We start from the raw sequence: 17,536 nt of genomic DNA on the forward strand, positions 1-17,536 counted from the left end.
AAATGAAACACTTCAGCTTCAGCAGGGAAAGCAGCTTCACAGGTGAATGGTGGTATGTTGTGACAAAAGGTTATGTCACTTTTGGACTTTTCCACTCACTAACACATGTAGATAGCTGTACAGTATATGCAAAAGATATGGTTCACACATCTACTCTTAAACAGAAGCCAAAGTTCACCATGGCATATTATCTCAATGTATAGCGCAGACTAAATTCTCTGTGGCCAAAGAAACCATTCCAGCTATCACATACCATCAAGTCATAAAAGGCACCTGGTTTTCCTGATGTTTCCTGATCTGTGTCTGACACCAGCAGGGATGTGGCACCCAGTGTGGAGTCAAAGGGAAAGGCCAGTGTGTGGATGTATCAAAAGGCACACAAGGTCATATATTAATTTTCAACTCATTAAGATTTTGCCATTATTTAAAAAAAAAAAAGAACCTAAAAAAGCTACAGAGATGTGTTACAGAAAAAGTGGGTATTCAGGAGGAGAAAGAACTTTTTTGACTTATGTGAGCAAATGACTTTAGAGAAAAAGTGTGGCCTACCACCAAAATCCACCTCTCCAATCCCAATTCAGGTCATTCAATGTAATCTGATGATGCATGTGTTAAAAATCTTTGCCATTGGAAAGTTGCTTAAAAATAAAAACACAAACTGCTTTCACTGTTTTGTATTGTGCAAAACAGTGCAATGCCCTGATGAATCTTAAATGTGTGCAATTGTAACAATAGCAATATGCAACACTGATTCCCATTGTCACTTGTAAATCTCTTTTACACTGACACATGGCACTACCTTATAAAATAAAATAAAAAAGCTCATATGAATATGTGCAGTTTAACTTCATATTATGGAGACATAGATGCTGAGCTACAGATATTCAGTGCAGTCAATGCAAACAAACTGAACTTCTTAAAAGTTAAATCTACATGAAATATTTTAAATTCAGTTAATCTTTTAAATGGCAAATGGACTGCATTTAAGTGCTTTTCTATCTTAGCAGACACAAATCTTTGAAATTTGCCTTTCATATTTGAAATCTTTTTGAGTTTTTCAGTTACGACAAAATAACCATACTCTTAAGCAAAACTTCATTTTTCACTGTAGCTGTGGGCACTAAGAAGTTAGGTGGTCTCCTAAGAGGAAGATTGATCTGAAAACTCTCCCCTGCATGTGCTGAGCTCCTCTCAAACCTCTGTTGTGTGCCTTTCTCCTTGGCTGAGCATAGCCTCATACTGAGTGGACATGTCCACTGGCTCAGAAATGTGGCAAGGAGGTCAACTGCCAAGTTTAGCAGTCAGCAGGAAACTTCTTACAGTGCTGGAGAGATCTGGGGGTGGCCCTCAGCACCAAGAGGAAAGGAGAGTTCTTCTCCAGGCAACAAAATCCTTCCTCACCCATCCAGGTATTTCTTCTACAGGCATAATTAATGGAAAAGCAATAACACAGAGGTGGACTGAAAGCAGTTATCTCACACTCCAAAGTTCGCAGAATACTCTGATAAGTTCAAAATCTGACCACGTTGCTGTCCTTGTATAATTAACCTAGAATGTTTTAACAGAGGCATAAACTTTATCAAATGTGTTATATTAGGGTAAACCCCTTGAGATGTACTGAGGGGTCCAAACTTTCTCAAGATTGTAAAGCTGCTGATGCTCTCATAACAACAAAGTGCATCTAAATTTCCTCTGAAAGAAAGTGTTGAGATAAAAATGTCAACACAGATGGCTTAAAGAGACTAGACAACTGTAATATACAATATAAATAATTCACTTTACAGGGATATCATCCTGTGTTAGCTTGTGTTATCATGAATAAAGCACTACTTTTATCTGGTGGGGCTTTGTTAAAGTGCATATACAGGGAGGCGTGCAGATGCTGCTGTCAAGGTCTCCTATGAATCCATTAGTCAAACATTAAAAAACTCTATGAGAGGGACAGATAGATGATTTTGTGTAAAATATGACATGAACACACAAAAGGGGAAAATAACTTGTTTCACTTTTACTGGTGACTATATTGAGCATGTGAATATCCTGTCAATTCATACTTTCTCATCAGTAAATCGCTTTCCAGTTCATTCTTGTAAAGGGAAGGTGAACACAAATGGTTGCTTGCCTCAGCAAGAACATCTTACCTTCTGTTATTGCTAATTAATTTTGATAGGAGATTTCTAACACCCTATAACTATTTATTAGGCTCTCAGTACCAAGGACAGCAGCCAGTCTTCTAGTGCAACTAAACCTGCAGAGGATACTGGCAGATACTGTGCAGTATGTCCCTATGACTCGATTTCCATGAGAATCTTGACATGGTTGTACTGCTTTCTTTACTTTCACTGAGGTCTTTAAATAGAGGGAACTGTAGAAATCACAGTGTGTCTTGGTTTGTATAGCAACAGAGACACACACTGCTGATGCTGAACAAAAAGTAGTGTCAGGCCGCAAATGCCATTTAAGTAGAGCTGGTATGGGAAGATGTTATTGTAAGTTGCTGTACATTTGTTAAGAGGATAAGGACATTTCACAAGTTGCTGAAAGAAACAGTGCATACAAAATAAAACAGGTTTCAACAAAAAGAGAAAAAAAAAAGATTTTAATCTCTACCACTTTCTGTCCATTGACCCAAAGAGATGGCAAACTAATGGCCTCTGAGGCCATCTAGTGGATCAGAATTGCATTGCATTTAGGGCCTATCAGTTTTCATAAACAGTAGTAGTTTAAGTGGAGTACTCCAAATGTTGTGATTGGATATTCCAATATTGGGAGGTTATTTCACTAAATATAACTCTTCACTCTTTATGACATGGATCTGGTTTAATGGTTTATTGATGTCTTACTTCTGCGACTGAAAATGAACCACAAACCTGAAGTATCCTCTGAATTACATGTTTAGTCAGGAAAATGAGCTGGGGTAAATGTGAAATTCAGTATTGATTACATATATTACTTTAACATAACAGGCTGGTAACTTCAAGCAATCTAATATTATTTTTTAAAAATTAAAGTGTACCATTTCCCTAATTTTTAAATGTTTTTTTCTCTCTTTTGGAATTTAGTTTTTGGATCTTTAACCAGATGAAGAGAAGCTCTGAAATGAAACAGACAGAGACAGCAGCAAAAATAAATAAATAAATAAATAAAATGCCTCAAAGGGCTTTAATATGACACCTACAATATATTGTTTTCAGCAACATAGCGTGCAGTAATAATAAAGTAATTATTAGTAACTATTATTTCACATATTTTTGAAACGCTCATAAACGTGATTTACAGGGGGGAAAGTCGCCCTGTTGCTGTGTTGCAGAAATAATTGCATGATAAAAAAGTGATTTTGCAAAGGCAGTCTAGCCGTTATATATTGTGTAAGCTAAGTTTGTTCACAATTTCAGCATGACTGATCCACTTGGATAACAAAGACTTTAACCTGTATAGTTTTCTCTCACTGGACTCGGCTGTGATCCAGACGTCTGCACCGCCGTGTCGCAAAAAAAGCACATGCTGTACAGTACATGAAGAGGGACCGCCTCTTCCGGGACCCGCCCCCTACAATTCTACCAAACCCGCCCACAAAAATCCCCTGGAATCTGATTGGTTCTCTGCGAGTGAGACCTTCCTAGATCTATATAAAATAGATAAACTGTTCAAACGAAAATAAATTGAACCAAACTAAAACTAGGACCACACTGAATATATAAAATGACAGTGTCTAGTAATATACTGTATCTTAGCAGTGCAAGTCTAGTATATTGTTATTGGTGTGGAAAAGTGCTTAATTTGAACTGCATTGATTAAACTACATTATCATCATTACCACTTACTATTTCTTTTTTCTTATTTTCTTTTCTAAACTCTATTTCATTTTCAGTGTGTTTTAATGTTTTTCAGTTAGTTATTCAAGTTCTACTTCTTCACAATAATAACGCAACAATTAAGTAATAACACTAATAAAGTCTTGTCTCATAGTTTAATTTAGAAACAGGTAAGAGGAAATGTTTTCATAAGCGTATTGGAATCTTTACGATTTAGATTGGTTAAATAATTTATATTAATACCACAATTTCAGGAAACATTAAATCGTCTATGAGCATTTTAATTTAGCTGAAGAGAAAGCTGTAGTTATTTTCATCTCCACTTTCTGTACTGAAATTCTTACACTTTTATTTTGTTTTACTTACTCCCTATATACTCTTCGCTGCAGCCAGGATCTCTTGATTTCAGGCGTAAATTACCATCCATGGTACCATCTCGGGTGTGAAGTATTTTCTATCTAATCTGTTTCTATAACGGAAGCTGAGGTCAGAGGTCAATGTCCAGGAGTAACCTGCTCGCGCATCATCGCATCACCCCACTCTCTGCTGTTAAAGCGTCTGTTGTATGGTTGGAGCTATAGTGACCTCATCATGATGTGATTTTTTTCATCATCTCTGGAAACAGGGATGTCTGATAGACTCAATTAACTTATCGATCTTTTGGACTCAACTTTTCAGGATTACGTGTCGGTTTATCTCCACCGGTGAGTTGCTATCTTTTATGATTATGACCATTCTGTTTATCGTTAGTTGCGTTCAGAAAGGTGTGGACCACGCTGCAGTACAGTACACCGGCCGGCAGTGCAGCCAGCTACTGTATTAGTGATATTACTGTGGCATTAAAATTGTATAAGCTAGCTACTGCCAGTAAAGTAGCTAACTCCCAGCTTATCTGTTGGTGCCGGTGAGTTAGGAAGCTAGCGTTAGCTTTGATTTGACAGGTAACGTTAACATAGCAGACAAAACCAGAAAAATGGTTAAAATGTCCACTCAGCCGTCTACTGCTATTAAATTAATATGGTTTTAGTCAGAAGTTTCGGGCTGTTTCCAGGCTACATTCTCGGTATCATTTTGTGATGTTCCCCTGGCTCACGTTTGCAGCGTGTCTGGCAGGAGTGCTCGGCTTGTTTTTCTGGTCTCGCAAGCAGCTTTCGATAGGTAAGGTGTGCCTTACTTACCTTGGATTCTACTCTTTACTCTTGCACAAGCAGGTGGAAAAAATTAAGTTGTAGCAACGAAGCTAAAGGAAGAAAGGCAGGTTTGACAGCATCGTGGCAGTTAACTAGATGACATGTTATTGTTTCCACAGCGTGCATAGGACATTGTCCTTGGTAACCTAGCTTTCCTATTGAAAGAAGCAGTGAGGGGAGAAGTCTATTACTAGAGTAAGTGATGTGAGTCCTTTCAGTAAACTGCTCTAAAATCAATGTGTGCAACCTGCAATTCAATTGTAGTCATGCACTTATCTCACATGACAGCAGGACTTCTAATTGTTGATAAATGTAAAAGGGAGCCACTGTTTGCTTCTGGCTGTATGGTTACTGGTAAAAACATCACTGCAGATGTCAGCATTTTATCTTTCTTGGATTCTGATGTACAACTGATATGTTTGATGATGGCACATCTTCAGAACCTGCACATGATGTTCTGATGCTCCCCATGTGGGTCCAGGTGTTGCAACATCTGTTGTATTATCAAGATACTTAAGTTTATGTAACCCACTTTTGCAATATGACAAACAGCATCACGTGCTAGCCAATGCAATATAGTGTCACACTGTACCCTGATGTTTGGACTCTATGTCATTTATAACTGTTGCTGCCTCTGCTCTCTTCCTTGTCAGTATTTGCAGCCTGTTCGTGTCGGCCAGCCATGGCACAGCAGGATGGTGCTGCCAAGAAGAACCCCGCTGTTGCGGCGCTGCACTCTCACTTCATTGTGGGATCAGTGTCGGAGGAGAACTCAGAGGATGAAATCCAAGGCAAGGCAGACCTGCAGCTGGAGGAGAAGGAGGGACGCTCCTTGTCACCGTCATCCGGTAGCTCAGACAGCACCTATGAAATGGGCTTCGACCACATCGATGGACCCATGCACAATCTAAGGTTAGACGAATCCAGACCTGCTCTGTCTGCATCACCATCTAGTCTGTCAGCGTTCATTTACAATTTGTCTGCACAGTACTGCTAAAATAGTACATTGCATTTCCTGCAGTATACTTTTATGATTATGATATTAGTTATCTTATATACGGATACAGATTTTTCTGTAATTATTTGTTTAGATATTCTAAAACAGTTTATTTTTTAGGGAAATTTAGGGAAAACCTGGGTACTCACGCTCAGTTTTAGTCAAGTGTCATCTCTTTTTCTCAGACATGCAGACTAGTTTGTATTGAGAATGTACCGTGTCTAGAAATCTGCTTCAAACATTTCCCTAACTTGGAAAATATTAGTGCTTTGTTAGAGTTTTACATTATTGTTTCCCATAGGGATGCATTACATCAACAAATTATGCCTTACATTTCTACACTATGAGCACATCACATTTACAGCCTAGAATTACAGTATTTCCATATAAAGGATGCAAATGTGAGATACATATAGTAACCTGCAACTTAAAGAAAAACTGTCTTTATAAGACTAGTCAATCAGGGCAGGCCTGTGGTCCAAAATGACCTATAGTACACTCTGTTCAGACTCGTCTGTCGCTGGGTAGCCCCTTTTAACAGCACATGTGAAAAATATGGTTTCGCTAGCTGTACGCTACTGAAGGCTTTCTCTGTGTTGTGAGTCAGTGAGGTTGGCCTGGAAAGTGGGCATAGACTTCAGAATGTTGGCTTGGGAAAACAGAAATTCCTAATCCAACAGCCGAAAGGAGCTATTCAGTACTAACAGAAGTTTGTATAAAGCATGCAGTCTTGATGATGTAGGTAACTGCTGAGGGAATATCATACTCTTAATGCCATGCTTCTCCCTTCCCCTCAAAAAAAATGATCTGCAAATTTGATTTAAACATGATTATAGTATGCAGCCAAACTTGTTGCCATTGTTGTTTATTCCCCTGCTGACTTTGTTTACTTGTCAGGAAAGCTAGATTTTCTTTGCAACTGAGTTTCAGAACCCCATTATCATTATAAGACACTGGGAACTCCTAGATCTCACTGATTCCTTTGTACAGTCTGGTTTTGTATAATCAGTTTCACAAGGACAGAGGATGAGGGAAGTTGGGGGTTAACTGAAAGAAGTTGGGACAGCGGTTTTAAAACTTGAAGTACCGGATAGGGGTGCCTGCCTACCCCCGCCCCCGTAATTTTCTCTCTCACAGAACAGAACAAAGTGTTGCAGCTCCACAGCTGGATTCAAATTAGAGCCTCCATTCAGTGGGAGCTTATTTGCCTCGTGCCAGTAACGTCTACAGTGTTGCAATAATGCAGTATCAGGCCACAGACGCCAGCCAGCCAAACGAGCTCAGGCACTGCCACACCCTCCAGCTGATAGTAATATCCCTCCCCCTGCACTACCCTCTCCCCTGAATGGTTCCCTTTGGGGTGGAGCTTGAGTGAAAGAGCTCTGCAAATCCTGTTGTTAAGATACTTGCCCAAGCTTGTATGTGAGGACGGGAAAGTGTCCCGTCCTATTGTTCACAATATGCTCTACTCTGTCAGTGGATATACTATAAGCGGACTGTTTTCCTCTCAAGGATATTATTGATGACCCTTCACTTTTGCTGTTCAAGATAAGAGACAGTAGCCAAATCCTGTGTTTCTAAGACCAATAGGTCTCTTATCAATATGAGGTGATATCAGTGTCTTCTTATCTTCTGGGCTGAAAAAAATGAACTGTTTTTAAAGCACGGTCGCTGTTGAAAGACTCACATCTTTCTAAATTCTTGACTTTGTAAGATGCAGATTATTAAATGTTTTGCACTGTCAAAATGAGAGCTAATACATTTTCTGCTTGTTATCAGCATGGCTACCATTTTAAGGCCATTTTATGCATTCTTCATATTTCTTAAAACAGGCCGAGCATGTCAGGGCTGCACCTGGTGAAGCAGGGCAGAGATCGCCGGCGTATTGATCTGCAGAGGGACTTCACTGTGGCTTCTCCTGCTGAGTTTGTCACCCGCTTTGGTGGCAACAAGGTCATCGAGAAGGTAACTGTTTTTTATCTACCATGTTCCTGAAAGCATGTTAAAAGTGCTAATTATAAACCAATCATGCTATATTCAGAAATGAATCATTTACAGCGTATTTCATGATGAAAACAAACCAGTGAAGAATTCTGAAAGAAAGGGAACTGTGTTTTTTTGTGGTTTTGCATTACACAGTGATGTATTAAGTCTTTATGCATATAGACACAGCAAATTCTGTCTATTTTTTTAGGAGAACTAGAGAAAATGTCCTACTTTGGGATTTGCCAAATCCCGTTTCACTGACTTTCCATGTCTCACAGTTGTAGTAAAATTATTAGAAAGTTATTAGAATTTGTGCCACAGCTTCTGCTACTACGGAAATCAAAAGATATTTTTTGCAGGAAATATTTTAAATTATTCCCTTTTTGAAGAAGTCAGTAATGTATCCATACAATTCTCAACAAAATTTATAAGACTATGTGCATGATATTATTTTTTCATGTAGTCTTTTATTTGCTTGTGCCACTCAGCAACTGAAGACAGTTGATGCTAAATTCATGTTCAATGACCTTTCACGCTGTAACATGATTAGCCACTTATTGATGCTTTTTATTAATGTGAATGTGAACAAATCAACATTGACTCAACTACTTTGTTTCTCCAGGTGCTTATTGCCAACAATGGCATTGCAGCAGTCAAATGCATGCGGTCCATCCGCCGCTGGGCTTATGAGATGTTTCGCAATGAAAGGGCAATCCGCTTTGTTGTAATGGTGACCCCAGAGGACCTGAAGGCCAACGCAGGTAAACTTTGCCATGACATCTCTGAACAACCATAACATCTGAATAAATGCACCAACTTTGCAACTGTTGTGTCAGTGACATGACAAAACACCAGATTCAGCTAAGGCCTGCAAGACTGACACTGAATTACTGAAAGGTTTATGTGCTTCAGCTGTTTTGCAGTGCATCCAAACCCTTCAAGTAATTAAGAAGACAATACAACGGAATCCAGTGAGGAATGTTGTAGATGTGACTGCAGCAAGATGATTTAGGATAAAAATGAAGTTTTCCATGGTTCTGTGTTTCACAGAGTACATCAAAATGGCAGATCATTACGTGCCTGTGCCAGGAGGGACTAATAACAACAACTATGCCAATGTCGAGCTCATTCTGGACATTGCTAAACGCATACCTGTTCAGGTACCACCACACACCTATCCATAGTTATCCCACCGTACCTAATAACTTTTATCATTTATTGAGTGCTCATTGTGATTCTATTGTTCCTTACAGGCTGTATGGGCTGGGTGGGGTCATGCCTCAGAGAACCCCAAACTCCCAGAGCTGCTTCAAAAGAATGGCATTGCTTTCATGGGTAAGATAAGTTTCTTGTTTTACTTATCACTTAGTTGGCCCTTTAGTTTACCTACGTAATATCAGTTTACTGAGCAATTTTTTTTATCACTTACTCCTTACTCAGGTCCTCCAAGTCAGGCTATGTGGGCTCTGGGAGATAAGATTGCCTCCTCTATTGTGGCTCAGACTGCTGGCATTCCAACCCTGCCCTGGAGTGGAACAGGTAGGTCACAGTTTGTGTGGAGTCCCCATATATGTTGTTTAGGATCAGCTTCTGTTTTGTGTCCAAGCTTTGAAAAAAATAAAGGGTGTTTCTGGATTCCAATAAAAAAACAGTCAATGCTCTGGTGTCTGCTTTCTGAGATACAAAAAAATATTAATACTGTATTACACAATGTCATGGAAAAATATAAATGCTGAAATGTTAGCTGTTTGTCTTTCTCAGCCCTGACAGTAGAATGGACAGAGAGCAACCAAAAGAAGAGAATCATCAATGTTCCGTCTGACGTGTACGAGCTTGGCTGTATACAGGATGTAGAGGATGGCCTGAAAGTAAGCATCTAAGGAAAACTTCATTACGCCTAATGAATGTCACATGTGCTTTAGTATCCTTTGCCCATCTGCGTGTATGATAGAAAGTTGTATGTTTCCATTGCCAGGCTTCTGAGAAGGTCGGCTACCCTGTAATGGTGAAGGCCTCCGAGGGAGGTGGAGGAAAAGGCATCCGTAAGGTCAATTGTGCTGATGATTTCCCGAACCTCTTCAGACAGGTGAGGAGAAACTAAATCTAGTATTTGATTTAAACCATTATGCAGGACTTGATGCAATGAGGAATTGAATTTTTTTTTTCTCTCTGGTTCTCCAGGTCCAGGCAGAGGTTCCAGGATCCCCTATTTTCGTCATGCAGCTAGCTAAGCATGCCCGTCACTTGGAGGTCCAGATCTTGGCTGATCAATATGGCAATGCCATTTCCCTGTTTGGGAGAGACTGTTCTGTGCAGCGGAGGCACCAGAAAATTATAGAGGAGGCTCCTGCTACCATTGCCACTTCTGATGTGTTTGAGGATATGGAAAGGGTACAGTTCATCTAGCATTGTTTGTACTTATATATAGCTCATAAATGGAGATTTAAGACCGGCTAAGTAAATTGAGATTAACTGAAGCTTCAACACATTTGAATCTTGATATGAATACAACTGTTTTCTCTTCTCAGTGTGCAGTGAAGCTGGCAAAGATGGTAGGGTACGTCAGTGCAGGTACAGTGGAGTACCTCTACAGCCAAGACGGCAGCTTCTACTTCCTGGAGCTCAACCCTCGTCTGCAGGTGGAACACCCCTGTACTGAGATGGTGGCTGACGTCAACTTGCCTGCTGCCCAACTGCAGGTCAGTCTCACACACGCCTGTGTTGGTAGAATAAGCACACTCCATGTTACATCACGTACAATGCGTTTGAGTCTGTGACTGTCCAGCAGCCTACAAAGTTAGCATGCTTCACCGACTTCACCGCTCTGCATTAGACGGGCCCCCTTGTCTCCATGGCAACCAACTGCAAAAGAAAGGGGCGATAAGCAGTAACGTTGTAGTAGATCTGTTGGTTGTAGCTGCAATTGGTCACGTGGTCTGTTCTGCAGTGTTTAGGATTGTGTGTATGTAGGTCAGTGGCAGTCAAGCTGAAGGGCAGTGTTGCTGGGAAAGCTGTGTATTCAAAGCTGATTGGGTGTTATTGTGGGACTGACGCTCTCTCTGGCAAAGAGGAAGTCACCCACCCACAGTCTTATTCCTAGCAACTCAGTCTCTGTCAGCAAGATATCGTTAATCAGTTGTATATAAAACTGAAAATGTCATGTTGACAACAGTCAGACAAGCAAGGTGGAGAGAACATATGTTTCATTCAAAGCATTTGTAATCCATATATGTGCTTTAATGTGTTCTTAGCCACGTTTGTTCAGTGCATGTGAGCCAGTTCCATGTCAGTTCAAAAACATAAACTTGTGTTGTGCTTATTCCATTATCCGCTGTTAGATTGCTATGGGTATTCCTCTTCACCGGATCAAAGACATCAGGATGCTTTATGGGGTTCAGCCTTGGGGAGACTCTCCGATTGACTTTGAGGGTCTGTCGACAGCTCCCTCCCCACGGGGACATGTCATTGCAGCACGTATCACCAGTGAAAACCCTGATGAGGTAAGTTTCACTCTCTCCTGGTCCACAAAATGTTTGCAGCGAAAGTCTATGATTTCTGTTGTGGTTCAGTTTGTTTTGTCAATTTTCACTTTGTAATTCTGTTGTGCCATAAATAAAGGCCATTATTATTTTGTTTTATGAGAAAATAAAATATGGTCTGATTGCAGGGTTTCAAGCCAAGCTCCGGAACGGTGCAAGAGCTGAATTTCCGCAGCAATAAGAACGTGTGGGGCTACTTCAGTGTTGCAGCAGCTGGTGGACTGCACGAGTTTGCTGACTCCCAGTTTGGACATTGTTTCTCTTGGGGAGAAAATCGTGAAGAAGCCATCTCGTGAGCACACTCTTTTTAAAGCATTGCCGTATTAGAAAGATTAACTGAAAGAAACATTTATTTATTGCTAATGGTAATACATATTTACAATGTTCAATGTTTATCATACAGTTTTTTTTCTTTTTATAGCTGATACATGTGGTTATGTCTTAATCTTTTCTAGCAACATGGTGGTGGCTTTGAAGGAGTTGTCTATCAGAGGAGACTTCAGGACCACAGTGGAATACCTCATTAAGCTGCTGGAGACTGAAAGCTTTCAGCACAACAGCATCGACACAGGCTGGTTGGACAGGCTTATCTCAGAGAAGATGCAGGTATGCAGAGATATTCTGGCTGTGGTAGTTCCACACTCTTCTATAAGCTATAATAAGAGAAGATATGTTTGACATGTTGACCCACATTATAATGCCAGTACTGTAAGCCACAATATATTTTGAGATAATAGTGGCTCATCCTTCTGGCACCATGCAGTTCGAATCTAAACTTGACTCAAGAGTAGAAACCAATTTAATTCCAGGTTTCTTGTATTTCTGGCTAAAAAGTAATGAGTATGTTGCATGCAGGCTGAGCGTCCTGATACCATGCTGGGAATTGTGAGTGGGGCTCTTCATGTGGCAGATGTAAATCTAAGGAACAGTGTCTCCAACTTCCTACATTCTCTGGAAAGGTATAAATGTGCCCTGTCGTTCATTTCAAATGAATTCATTTCATATAGTAGCTAGAGGAAACAAAAAAACAGTGTTTGAATGTAAAACATGAGACGATCTCTGCTGTCTGACTAGGGGCCAGGTACTGCCAGCACACACACTACTAAACACTGTGGATGTGGAGCTGATCTATGAAGGTACTAAGTACGTCCTGACGGTGACACGCCAGTCTCCTAACTCCTATGTGGTTATCATGAACAACTCCTCAGCTGAAGTGGACGTCCATCGGCTCAGTGATGGAGGTCTGTTGCTGTCCTATGATGGCAGCAGCTACACTACCTACATGAAGGAGGAAGTTGACAGGTAAGAGAAAACTAAGATTAAGAATGAATATCATTAGAGATCCAAATGGAAAAATGTGGCTGCACTGAAGAATAGAATAAGGATTCACTGGAAAAAGAGAAAGAGAATTTAAGAAAAGTATTAATTTTGCTAACTCATTGTCTAGAAAAAGCATTGTCCTTTTTTGATGGACATAATTATAGTCTTCTGATTCTGGCTCTGATGTTTTACATAGACTAAGTCATTTTTTTTCTCTACAGGTATCGCATCACAATTGGAAACAAGACATGTGTTTTTGAAAAGGAGAACGATCCCTCGCTGCTGCGATCTCCTTCAGCGGGAAAAATCATCCAGTACACAGTGGAGGATGGTGGGCATGTGTTTTCTGGCCAATGCTATGCTGAGATAGAGGTACAGAATGTTAATCAGTGATCAGTATAAATGTACTTCACTTTTGTTGAATGGATTGTGTAGATGTTAACTCGACGCTTTTAAATTCCAGGTGATGAAGATGGTAATGACCCTCACAGCAGCAGAGTCTGGTTGTATTCACTATGTGAAGAGGGCTGGAGCAGCACTGGAGCCTGGCTGTGTCATTGCCAAACTGCAACTGGATGACCCAAGCAGAGTGCAACAGGTACTGTGTGTTTGACTAATGCTATCTACACAGGTAGATGCTGTTTGCCAAGTAGGATTTTCCATATGCTACCAAATGACCTATGACATGTAATTTCTCATTTAAATCCACAATATAAATTTAAATCCCAAATTAAGACCTACAATCCCTCTATTCAAAGTAACAAAAGCAACAGGCAGACTTTAATACATGAGAGCAGCACTTGCTCAACAAGCCTTTTAACGGATCTGTGTTGATGACAAGGAAACTGAGCCTGCCAACAAAGATAAAGGCTCAATTATCCGAGGGGAACTGGTGTGTGTGAGTCAGCATAAATGTCTGACCCAATGTAATGTCAGAAAGTCAGGGGAGGCAAAAGGACCAGCTGAGCATTGTGATGGAGAGGGAGCCCGCTTCTGGTAAATTTGTCAGTACTGGTTAGATAACCATGTCCAAAGTGAAGAAGAAAGTGTAGCCTACAAATTTTAGACTACTTTCTTGAACATACATTATTCTGGGTGACGACAAATTTCTTCAGCTACATGGTTATGAAATATGCTTAAGAAATATTTGTGTTTGTCTTGTAGGCAGAGCTGCACACAGGGGCCTTGCCTTCTATCCAGGCAGTAGCCCTGAGAGGGGAGAAGCTACACAGAGTCTTCCACAACACACTGGATCACCTTGTTCACATCATGAATGGCTACTGTCTTCCTGAGCCGTTCTTCAGCGCAAAGGCAAGAAATCATACACACCTGGGTACACACAACATCAGCTCTTCCAACCGTAAGCAGGTCCTTTCAAAGATATACTCCTTGTGTCTTTCTCAGTTGAAAGAGTGGGTGGAAAGGCTGATGAAAACCATGCGTGATCCCTCTTTGCCACTGCTGGAGCTTCAAGACATCATGACTAGTGTGTCGGGTCGCATCCCCCCTGCTGTGGAGAAGGCCATTAAGAAGGAGATGGCTCAGTATGCCAGCAACATCACTTCTGTGCTCTGCCAGTTCCCAAGCCAGCAGGTGCCCAGCAACACATGCACACACCTCGCTAACAACACCCTCATTCCTCTTAAATGTACCCTGTCGATTACAGTGAAACTCTTGTCAAGCACCTCACTGTTACTGTTTTTTTATTTGACATTCTTGTGGCTGCAAAATATGTGAGGATTCATGTTTTTAGGGACATCAGGCAGCGAAAAGGCTGCTGTTTCTAAAGGATATTATATTAAAATCATGCAGTGATTTTCCTCCATAGAGAATTTTAAGGCCTTGGTCAGATTTAGATGTAGTTTGCACAAATGATGAGCATGTCAGCAATAATAAAATTGTCAGTGTAACCCCAATTCTCTGAGAAGAGAGTGATGAATGTAGCACATTTTTTACCCAGTCACATTAGATAACCTACGAAACAACATTAAAATCCGTTAAAATAGTAATAACAGGTTGTATTGTTTTCCAGTGATTACAGTATTTTAAAGGTTTTCTCAGTTTGGCAATGGGATTTCTCAACTGTAGTGTCCAGTTGCACTCCACTTCCCCATTGGCTCAAAAAATACTGTGTCTACCTCCTCTTGACTTTTTTTTTTTTTTTTTTTTTTACAGTTTCTTGTGCAAACAGATTATTTCAAAATATATATCCAAATGACTAGATCTTTGTCCAAGAAAAAGTAGGCAGAAAGTTAGTACTGTCTGTCTGTGTATCTGTCTGAGTTTTGTGTGTGTGTGCTTCTGTGTGATTATTCAGATTGTCAGTCTACATTGAGAAAAGATGTGTGTCCAACAAGACTTTGCTGGATTATTTAAACAACACACTGGGTTTGATATGCTTTGATATTTATGCATATTTTAGGAATATGGTATTTATGCATAGTTTATGAAGAGCAGAGCAAGAGTATTATCATACACCTTAAATGATATTTAGCTCTAGATGTAATTACAAATGTCACGCCCAGTTAGGATCTCACATTCTCTGCTGGTTCCTGTACACAGTTTAATTATATAACAAGTTAACGGAGGGGTCCTCAGTGCCACTGGGATTAAATGCTTATGAGTTTCCACTGCTGTTGGGATTAAATACTTATATTGTTGATCTCCTTTGTTTCCAGATTGCAAACATCCTGGACAGCCATGCTGCTACTCTTAACAAGAAGTCAGAGAGAGAAGTCTTCTTTATGAACACACAAAGCATTGTTCAGCTGGTGCAGAAGTGAGTACTATAGTCTATATCTAAGTATAATGAAAAACTCCACACAATGAGTCATAGAACATGCTATGACTGGAATGCATAGACGAGCTGCTTGAACATCATAGATCTGCAACAACTTTTTGTAATCCTGATTTGCTGTATATTTTTTGTTTTCCTAGTCACTAGATCCTTCGGTCCACAGAGTGATGGATCTTCTATTTGTCCATGTGCCTACTTACAATACAATAGCTGCATTCTTCTTTGTGTCAGACAAGACTGTTTTTGTCTCCAACAGGTATCGCAGTGGCATCCGAGGTCACATGAAGGCGGTGGTGATGGACTTGCTCAGGCAGTACCTGAAAGTAGAGATTCAGTTTCAGAATGGTGAGGAACAGCAGCTACACACTGTTTTAGTGGTTTCATGGGTTCATTGTTGTGACATATCACAATATGCAAGAGCAACGTGGTTTGAGCTTTCCTCTTGTCCTCCATGTTTTTCAGGAGAGATGCAGTTACTTATCTTCTCCATTGGGTGGAGCTCTTTCATAATAAACGTTCCTCTGAGCAGCATTAACTAAAGCTCTTTTGTGTTGGCTTGTTAACAGGACACTATGACAAGTGTGTGTTTGCACTGCGTGAGGAAAACAAAGGCGACATGGCCAATGTGCTCAACTATATCTTCTCCCATGCCCAAGTCACCAAGAAGAACCTGCTGGTTACAATGCTGATTGTAAGTGTGCCTCCTTACTGTGTGATAAAGACAGATTTCCCTTTCAAGACCTCTCCTTTTGTATGAGATATTGACTCGTTCACCATATCTATATTCATATTTCAGTCAATTAACAGAAAGGTCTAATTTAGGGTACACTGGCATTTCATTGAGGCACTGCTCATGTTTATTGACACATGGATATGTAATTACATGTAGGTTTGTGTGTACTAGCAATGTGTGTGACATTATGTTATGTTATCCTATATGTTGTGTTAATGTTTTCTTATCCTGTCTCTAGGACCAGTTGTGCGGCCGTGATCCCACACTGACAGATGAACTGATGGCCATCTTGACTGAACTCACCCAACTTAGCAAGACAACCAATGCCAAAGTGGCACTGCGTGCTCGGCAGGTCAGATGTTCATTCCTTATTCTGGATGACAAATGTATTTTATGTTCCATTGACTCCATGTTCAACATTAAGTAACAACTAAGAAGTATGCTACATGGCAAAAGTGTATTGTCAACAAAAAGGATATGGACTTATGCTTGCTTAAACTGGAGGGTTGAAAAAAATCTGCTGAAGTGGATAGCTGCTTTGCTTTATGTAGGATTTTCTGTAGGATGTAAAAATACCATCACAAGCTTATATAATAAAGTGAGATTAGAGAGTCAGAAGTAGGGTTAGAGTTATAACCATGTTCGGGTAAGGTCAAATCTAGAATTTAAAATGTGGATTAGCCCAGGCTAAATGTTACCATACTGTGCAAAGATGCATCAGATAGGGAAGTTATTGACCATCTATTTCTCAACATTGGACTTAAGTTCTTTATCCAGTATCCATGGTGACAATTTCACCACCAGATGTCACTATCCACTCTGACAGAAAGTAGATAGTGATATTCATTTGTATGGGGGAAAACAAAACAATAGAAAAATGTACCTAAACATTTTAAAATGTCTGTAACTGAAACTGTAAAAAGATAGACACTGTTAGAAAATGTGAAGGAAAAAAAGAAGCATTGTATGCTAACTCATACCTAATGATTAAATAATAAATCAATCCTCTTTACCCAGGTATTGATAGCTTCCCACCTCCCCTCTTATGAGCTCCGACACAACCAGGTGGAGTCCATCTTCCTCTCTGCCATTGATATGTATGGACACCAATTCTGCATCGAGAACCTCCAGGTAGGCCCGAAAGTTAGGACTAGCAGTT

General features: G+C 40.1%; 1 protein-coding gene across 12 annotated transcripts in view; it reads left to right on the forward strand.

The window, feature by feature from the left end:
* The first annotated feature begins 4,324 nt into the window (after positions 1-4,324).
* Positions 4,325-17,536, forward strand: part of acaca (acetyl-CoA carboxylase alpha) — a 33,985-nt gene continuing 20,773 nt past the window's right edge. For 7 of the 12 annotated variants that reach the window (XM_067607641.1, XM_067607644.1, XM_067607645.1 and 4 more), the window contains exons 1-25: positions 4,332-4,519; positions 5,659-5,917; positions 7,835-7,967; positions 8,611-8,749; positions 9,039-9,148; positions 9,242-9,323; positions 9,429-9,527; positions 9,750-9,856; positions 9,964-10,074; positions 10,170-10,379; positions 10,517-10,687; positions 11,327-11,488; positions 11,656-11,819; positions 11,983-12,133; positions 12,383-12,486; positions 12,602-12,829; positions 13,069-13,219; positions 13,311-13,445; positions 14,012-14,158; positions 14,252-14,440; positions 15,526-15,626; positions 15,901-15,989; positions 16,211-16,335; positions 16,616-16,729; positions 17,395-17,508. In XM_067607641.1, coding sequence (XP_067463742.1) covers positions 5,688-5,917; positions 7,835-7,967; positions 8,611-8,749; positions 9,039-9,148; positions 9,242-9,323; positions 9,429-9,527; positions 9,750-9,856; positions 9,964-10,074; positions 10,170-10,379; positions 10,517-10,687; positions 11,327-11,488; positions 11,656-11,819; positions 11,983-12,133; positions 12,383-12,486; positions 12,602-12,829; positions 13,069-13,219; positions 13,311-13,445; positions 14,012-14,158; positions 14,252-14,440; positions 15,526-15,626; positions 15,901-15,989; positions 16,211-16,335; positions 16,616-16,729; positions 17,395-17,508 — 3,366 coding nt within the window. In that variant the 5' untranslated portion in view covers positions 4,332-4,519; positions 5,659-5,687. Of the gene's footprint in view, positions 4,520-5,124; positions 5,201-5,658; positions 5,918-7,834; positions 7,968-8,610; positions 8,750-9,038; positions 9,149-9,241; positions 9,324-9,428; positions 9,528-9,749; positions 9,857-9,963; positions 10,075-10,169; positions 10,380-10,516; positions 10,688-11,326; positions 11,489-11,655; positions 11,820-11,982; positions 12,134-12,382; positions 12,487-12,601; positions 12,830-13,068; positions 13,220-13,310; positions 13,446-14,011; positions 14,159-14,251; positions 14,441-15,525; positions 15,627-15,900; positions 15,990-16,210; positions 16,336-16,615; positions 16,730-17,394; positions 17,509-17,536 lie in introns of all 12 variants that reach the window. The other 5 variants (XM_067607647.1, XM_067607650.1, XM_067607649.1 and 2 more) reach the window with 3 other exon arrangements.

The sequence above is a fragment of the Thunnus thynnus genome, chromosome 13 (genome assembly GCF_963924715.1).
Source record: "Thunnus thynnus chromosome 13, fThuThy2.1, whole genome shotgun sequence".
NCBI lineage: Eukaryota > Metazoa > Chordata > Actinopteri > Scombriformes > Scombridae > Thunnus > Thunnus thynnus.